The sequence below is a fragment of the Oncorhynchus tshawytscha genome, linkage group LG09, assembly GCF_018296145.1.
Source record: "Oncorhynchus tshawytscha isolate Ot180627B linkage group LG09, Otsh_v2.0, whole genome shotgun sequence".
Lineage (NCBI taxonomy): Eukaryota > Metazoa > Chordata > Actinopteri > Salmoniformes > Salmonidae > Oncorhynchus > Oncorhynchus tshawytscha.
The window spans coordinates 84,856,702-84,864,951 of record NC_056437.1 but is presented as its reverse complement, the minus strand read 5'-3'; the positions used below and the strand labels follow the sequence as shown (position 1 = coordinate 84,864,951).

General features: G+C 43.0%; 1 protein-coding gene across 3 annotated transcripts in view; it reads left to right on the top strand.

The window, feature by feature from the left end:
• Window positions 1-4,128, top strand: part of syt3 (synaptotagmin III) — a 75,093-nt gene extending 70,965 nt beyond the window's left edge. For all 3 annotated transcript variants that reach the window (XM_042327760.1, XM_042327761.1, XM_042327762.1), the window contains 3 exons: window positions 679-808; window positions 1,263-1,353; window positions 1,816-4,128. In XM_042327760.1, the coding sequence (XP_042183694.1) occupies window positions 679-808; window positions 1,263-1,349 (217 nt within the window). In that variant the 3' untranslated portion in view covers window positions 1,350-1,353; window positions 1,816-4,128. The remainder of the gene's footprint in view (window positions 1-678; window positions 809-1,262; window positions 1,354-1,815) is intronic.
• Window positions 4,129-8,250: the final 4,122 nt, after the last annotated feature.

Below are 8,250 nucleotides of genomic sequence, written 5' to 3'. Positions count from 1 at the left end.
GTAGTTAGTACTATGTGGGTCTGTACCGTTGATAGACGTTGTTATTTGGTTGGTGTGTAGCAGTGGTCTGTTGAACACATAGCTGATTGTCCCTGTGAGTCAGACTCCTGGTGGATTCCTCCTGTTTTACATGAGGATGGGCGCCTCATGAATAAACATGGTTTATGCTAATGCTAATGGAAATAGTGTCTGGTGGTGAGACACTGTGTAACCATGCCAGTGTTTCTCTATCTGGCACTCACACCCTCCATCATCACACCATCGCCTGGCTGGTGTGTGTTTGTGTTTTCTTTATCTATTATTAAACCCATGTTTTAGGTTATAGTATCTCTATAGTTCTGTGTTTGTGTGTGTGTTATCTTTTATGCATTTAAAACCCAGGTTATAGCATCTCTATAGTTTGATGCTTGTGTGTGTGTGTTTGTGTGTGTGCATGCATGCGTGTGTTTATGTATGATATGAATGTGCTCTCCATTGGTATTGAAACCTTTGTAATAGTCTCTGTATATTGTGCGCTCACTATAGAATATCCAACCTCTGTGGCCGCATTCATTGTCCCAGCATTCAAGGTTGATAAATGAGGCCTACCTTGCCTGTTCATCAGTCTCTCTCCCTCTCCGTCTCCGTCCCGTCCCCCCCGTCCCCCTCTCTCTCTGTTCCTGGCTTTGTGTTGGTCAGTATTGGTCATAATGAGGTCATAGGAATGTGTCGTGTGGGCAGTGACGCTGAGGGTCCTGGGAGGGAGCACTGGACTGCCATGTTGGCCAACCCCCGCAAGCCCATAGACCACTGGCACCAGCTCGTCGAGGTAATTATGTGCATGATGTGATGTGTGTGTCTGTGTACCGTTGAGTGTGTGTGTGTGTGTGTGAGTGAGTGTGTGACTACAGTGCTTTTTTTGTACAGGCCTGTGCTCTCATTCTATTTTCCTACTTCATGTATGTAATTGTACTTGGCCTTCTTTTCCCCTGTTCTAACTAGTCTTTGTTTTTCTATTCAGTGTGTGTGTTTGTGTGTGAGTGTGTGACTACTTCCTTTTAGATCACATTGAATAAGATGAAATGGACAGGGGGGACCTGATCCTAGATCAGCACTCCTACTCTGAGATGCTTGAAACATACTGTACAACAACTGGTCTGTCTATTCATCCACTCACCATATTTTTTATTAGTAATGAAATATATATTTTAGCATACATTTTCCATTGTTATCTACAGTGTCTGTGTTGGTGATACTAACTCTGCTTTAATATATTTCTCCAGGAAAAACTTGTGGCCTCATTTGTGTCAAAGAGTCCCGCAGCCTCTCCCAAGCCTCACATCGTGGTGGACAGTCCTCACTCTGAGTAGAACTGTGAGTAGAACTCTTGGTTCAATGCTCTCACATGCAGTGCCAGGACCAGTGTTGGAGTCCTTTCCATTTCAATTCAGATAAATTAGTTGTATGATTTAGAAAACATCGTCATTATAAAGGACGGGCAATTTCTGCTTCATGAATTAGATTGAATTGATTTCCTGCATTGCCTTTATTGAAGTGGACCCCAACCCTGACACACAATTTTTCAATATTCCATAGCTTTCTTTGGAGGGACCTATATAACCACAGCTTTGTGATTATAATCTTGGTGAATGTGATCCAGCTGAGACTCAGAGGCTGTTAGATTAACGAGCTGTGAGGCAAGAGTATCTGTACCATCTAGATGTTATGTACCTCACCCCCTGACTTACTGTACTCTAAGGCTGTGTTCTCTGTTTATGTATCTTCTCATCTGCACTGTCTCCTGCTTTATCTCTCTCTTTTTCCTCTTCTCCCCAGGTTATTATCATCTTTCCAGTTCCAGACTTTCCTTTCTTTCTGCTCATCTGTGAATAATTCTCTCCATCAAACAAAGAGAGATAAGGAGACACATCGACTGCTATTCTACTGCTACTGCTGAATATTCCAACTCCTGTCCTGTCGCAACGAAGCACAGGAATACAGAATCTACACTCTATACAAGCAACACTTAGATCTCTGACACACACACACACACACGCACACACGCACACACACACACACACACACACACACACACACACACACACACACACACACACACACACACACACACAGTGCTTCAGGTTAGTGCCAGTAATTCATCCAGAAGGAGTGTGATGATGCACATTTCTCCCTCCAATCAAACCTGGGCCTAAGGTTTCTGCTCTGTATGGACTTCAAAAGACAAACCATGCCAATGCTTTACTTTAGGCCATTCGTATACAAGTGTAGTTAAGAAACATCCATGTCGTGTTTCCAGCAGGACAAACATCAGTTGTGGAGACTCTAGTGGTTTGGGCCTACCCTCTGGATCTGGGCTTTTCTGGCTTCTTTTAGCTGGAGGAAGGAACCTTTGCCGGTCGTTATTATTGATGTCAGGGGAGGGAGAAATGTGGATGAACCCATCTGCTGAAGCATGTTACGTAACCTTGAAATGTGTCCCTTCGCCTCATTATTTTGTCACCTTCTTCATGGTGCTCATTAATGTGAATTTGCTTTTATTTTTCCATTTGTTTGGTTTTGGGGGTTTGTGTAATATAATCATCCAGAAAGGAATTTATCCATACCATTTTTTTACGATCCACTAAGGATGTGACTGTGAGTACTTGAAGACCTGAACTATTTGAGCGCCTTGGGATGTTACAGGAATAGTGTTCCCCTGTTTGGACATACTGGCAGACTTTACCCCAGAGGACTCTACAGGGGAACTGTGATGAGGACGGACCTGCTCGGCTTGGAGTGCACTTACTGGAAATGTATCCTACAGGGAAGGATTTCACCATTATATTGAATTTTTCTATCATTCCAAGATTTTGTTTTTCGGAAAGACATTATTTAATTTGAAAAGATAAAATTGTCTGCAGTCCATCATGTCTCCGACTGGACGACAACGTTAGAAGGACACACACATTTGTGTTGCTTTGATTTGTGTGTATTTCTGTGTTTGTGTGTGTGTTTTGTATTTGTGTGCGTCTGTGTGTGTATGCCTGTGTGTTTGTGTGTGTCACTGTGACCTTCTGTGTGACATGTTTCTGTGCTCATGAGATCCCTATCTTCTACCTGTCCTCGCGGCCCCACACCATTCCTAGCATCCACAGACTGAAACTCCTGTCTTTAAACAAAATGTGTCTTCTGTCCTGTGTGTCTTAGAGGAACCATTTGTTGTAGGACCCATTGCACTTGGTGGGGAGTGGGATACTTATGATCCCTGATGAACAGTCGGTCTCTCACAGAGATTAGAGTGTATTGTGTGTGTTGTTTCCCAGATCAGCTGTCAGTCACTCAAAAGTGCCCCCCCTGCCTGATCTAAGTAACTGTGTTGGTTGTGTACTACTTTTAGTAAATGTGTACTGTGTGTCTGAGGGGAAACCAGTTGGCACCGTGATGTTAGATACGTTTTGATTACTTGAGGTAGAATTTTGGGCTGAGTAATGACTCTTTTATGTCCCCTAGCAGTCCCTCCAAACGGGGAGACAGAGAGGGGGTAGCCATGTCCTTTATCTTTGTGAAATACAATGACCCCCTGTTTACGCTCTGCACTTCCTCTTTAAGCACCATGTGGCTACTGCCATGGGAGAACCATGTCTACCACCACTTCTGCTACTATAACCTCAACTAACAGTTAGCACTACTAATGCTATGGCTGCCATTTCCCCTTAAACGCATTCAGGGGGATCCAGTTACTATTCCAACTTCAGGCCAAGGAAGTGCAGGGATGCTTTCTGGTATGCTTGGTATGTACACAGATTAAAGCTGTATATCCCATATCATAGCCAGAAGTTTTCCATCTGGAACTGTATGTCTGCTCAGGTTGTTCTGGGAGGTCATTGATCTGCCTGTATAAGTAGATACTATAGTATTGATCCATTGGCCTATCTCCAGGCTCTGTCTCTATCCCTCACAGTCCACATGATCCTCTGCCCCATAACACTGTGGTGTTAGCACTCACTCAGCACTGGAGGTTGCTAGTGTGCTCTCAGTATTACCCTCGCTCTCTCTCGCTCTCTCTCTCTCTCTAAATATACCTTCCTCTCGCCCCTTTATCTCTTTCTATGCCTGCCTGCCGCTCTCTCTCTCTCTCTCTCTCTCTCTCTCTTTAAATATACCTTCCTCTTGCCCCTTTATCTCTAAATATACCTTCCCCTTTATCTCTTTCTCTGCCCCTGCCTCTCTCTCTCTCTCTCTCTCTAAATATATCTCCTCTCTCTCTCCCTCTCTCTAAATATACCTTTCTCTTTCCCCTTTATATACTCTCTCTCTCTCTCTCTCTCTCTAAAAACCTTCCTCTTGCCCCTTTATCTCTTTTTACTCTCTCTCTCTCTCTCTCTAAATATACCTTCCTCTTGCCCCTTTTCTTTCTATGCTTGCCTGCCTCTCTCTCTCTCTCTCTCTCTCTAAAATACCTTTCTCTTGCCCCTTTATCTCTTTCTATACCTCTCTCTCTCTCTCTCTCTCTCTCTAAATAACCTTTCTCTTTCCCTTTATCTCTTTCTATGCCTGCCTGCCGCTCTCTCTCTCTCTGCCTCTCTCTCTCTCTCTCTCTAAATATACCTTTCTCCTGCCCCTTTATCTCTTTCTATACCTCTCTCTCTCTCTCTCTCTCTCTCTCTAAATATATATCTCTTTCTATGCCTGCCTGCCGCTCTCTCTCTCTCTGCCTCTCTCTCTCGCTCTCTCTCTCTCTCTCTCTCTAAATATACCTTTCTCTTGCCCCTTTATCTCTTTCTATACCTCTCTCTGCCTCTCTCTCTCTCTCTCTCTCTCTCTAAATATACCTTTCTCTTGCCCCTTTATCTCTTTCTATACCTATCTCTCTCTCTCTCGCTCTCTAAATATACCTTTCTCTTTCCCCTTTATCTCTTTCTATGCCTGCCGCTCTCTCTCTCTCCCTCTCGCTCTCTCTCTCTCAATATACCTTTCTCTTGCCCCTTTATCTCTTTCTATGCCTCTGCATGCCTGCTCTGCCTCTCTCTCTCTCTCTCTGCCTCTCTCTCTCTCTCTGCCTCTCTCTCTCTCAATATACCTTTATCTTTTCCCTTTATCTCTTTCTATACCTGTCTCTTGCTCTCTTTGATTGCTTGTTCTCCCACTCTATTTCTGAAAACTCCCTTTTCCCCACTTCCCTCTCTCTCCACACAGCCATTCACCCCCTCTCTCCGCCTCCCTCCATCTTGTCCGCTCTCTCTGTGTGTAGGACTCCTCTCTCCTCTGTCTCTCTCAGTGTTAGTGCAGTTCTGAATGGACATGGAGAAACATGTGTGCATGCTTATATTAACATGAATGATGTCAACTTGATGCAATGAAAATTAAACAAGTGATGCTTTAAGCAAAACCTGACAATGAACTTGATATTAATACTACTAATGATGAAAATGGAGACCTAGCAATCGTTATCTCTGTAATCAAAACAATGATGATAAATAACATTGTTTATCCTGTATATCTTCATTAAATAGTTATTCCTGATTTCATTTTTGATTCTTTAAAAAAATATAATTTCTTCAGAAGTTTCCTTTTTATATGGGTTAAACGGATAAATAGACATTTGAACAGAAGTGAGACATTCAGTCAGGATGCTTGTTTCAGCCAGAGAGCTAGGGGGAGGAGGAAGGTGAAGAGGAAGATGATGTAGGTGAATGTGTGGGAGATGGTGTGGCTGAAGCAATGATCATGCCTACACACACACTGGACCCTATATATATAATTAGGGCAAAAGTATTTAGTCAGAAATAAAGGATATGTATCATCCAGCCTCATTCTGTGTGTGTTTGTTTATTTTACGTATTATCATAGTGGGGCAAAAAGTATTTAGTCAGCCACCAATTGTCAGTTCTCCCACTTAAAAAGATGAGACAGGCCTGTGTGTTTGACAAAATGATTGCAGATTCAGTCTTCCCAATCACAATTTTGTTTCTGGTGTCCTTTGACAGCTCTTTGGTCTTGGCCATAGTGGAGTTTGGAGTGTGACTGTGTTGTGTGTCTTTATGCCTTGTGTATTTATGTATGTTATGAGAGCCAGAAACTTGTTTGTAGGTGACCAAATACTTATTTTCCACCATAATTTGCAAATAAACTAAAAAACTACAATGTGATTTTCTGGATTTTTTCCCCTCATTTTGTCTGTCATAGTTGAAGTGTACCTATGATGAAAATTACATCATCTTTTTAAGTGGGAGAATATATCTGTATCCATACTGTATGGAATCTTATTTGAACCTATATGACCTTCCTCTCTCTCTTTCCTACCGTGCATTATCTTCATGTGTAATTATTTAGTCACTTTGTCATGAATTCTTTATTGTGTCTTCACTTTATCTAAATGCAAAGTGGAGTGCTGCTGCCTGCCTTGAGTGTGTCTTTCTCTGGTCTGCCACCTACTGTTGCTTTGTGAGTCTTTTCTAGTAGTCATATAAATGCCAGGGAAGTCATGCAGTGATTATACCCTTATGAACTGAGCATTATAGTCATGCCCACTATCAGCACACTGAAACTCTGCTACACCAACCGAGGGGGAAGTCTGTGTGCGCGCTTGCATGCATGTGTGTGTGTGAGACAAAGAGAGAATAGTAAGGAAAGGATTAAGAGAGTGAGGGGGAATGACACAGAGAAAGGGGAAGGCAGGATTGGATGAGGAGATGAATTAAAAAGACAAGGAATGGAAGTGAAAGAGTGTGTGTGTGAGAGTGAGTGTGTTTGTGTGTGAGGGAGAGGCGGAGGAGAACAGGTCTGTATATAGACACACTTGACTAGGGGCGAACGGGGCACCTGCAGCACTTTGACAGTGTGAGCAGCATGATAACAGTTCAGAACAACACACACACATACACACAGAAGTGCAGAAGCACCAGTTAGCACTGCTACAACACCATGAACTGCTGAGAGGGGGGGGCTAGAGGTGGGTGAAGGGGCCGGGGGAACTGCTGTCTCCATGGCAACGTTCCCACCGTGCAAAAAAAATAATTTAGTCGGAAAGACATTTCACTCAGTTCAGTGATCTGAAAGAAGCAGAGAGGGGGAGAGAGAGACTGGGGGAGGTGTGTGCAATACAATCCATAGAACTGTTTCTATCACACTGGAGGGATTTATTAGGAAGCTGTCAGCTGCGCATTATTGCTAATATATTACACATTACTATATATAATGGTAATGTATTCTGTTATCTCATTAAATATGCATGTCATTGCTGTGGGTGAGCCTTTGGTGTTTTTGAATTTAGCAATGAAAGAAATCAACGACACCATATAGATAAAGGGAATGTAAACCTCATATCTATGTGACAAAAATATAAATATTCACTGTGCGGTGTAAGACTCATCATATGCAATATGGCTACACTTTTCAGTCCACTCCCTTTACAATTTCACATTTTCAACTTAACGTTATGCCTCCATAAATGTCACCCCAGAATTAGAATTAACCTCTCTGTGTGTGTGTGTGTGTGTTTATTTGTGTTTTGACCTAATACTGTTTTCCAAAATCAGTGTCAGTTATTTGTCGTAACCCAGTTCTGTCTGTATGTCAGGTGTATCAGTGTGTTGGTGGTGATTACCTGTTGAGAACCAGATGGTCCCCTCTCTCCCAGCTGGAGGAGCCGGTCAAAAGAGGGATCGTCTATACTACACACCCCCTAGAACAACCAGACAGGACAATCAAAGCACCTGATAGAGAAAAATGATCAAACCCCACAGAACAGTCCCCTAAAGCAATATGCCATTTCTCATCACCAAGAGGAAGTCAAAATACAACAGTGACTAAATTTGTTTTCCAACCACATCAGGAGTTGTAAGCTTTTCTAATTGCAGGAGAACTGCCGGTTCTGCCAATTGAATTTCAAAAGCAGTGACAAACTGCACTTCCCTCAGAGCTACAAAATACATCAAAGTCCTCTAGAAAGGGATGGACACACGGTCCCTTATACCGGAATTAATTTGGCCACTGTGCTTAAGTCAGAATGAAAGGCTGTGTGGGTTCAATGTGTTTGGGACCCAAGGATAGCCTTGGGCACACTCCTGGCCCTGCACAAACCCTGCTAAAGTCACTGGGAGCCAGCGCCCATGATGTGGCCCTCACTTGCTGTTTGCCCATGGCCTAAATAGAACCGCTGCCTCTTTACCACGCCTTGCACTGCTTTAAATTGGCTTAAATGGATTCAGAACATTGTTTCTGTGGGATTGAGTTTGATGAGCTCTGATGCGGTTTGCTGTTCGCTGGGCT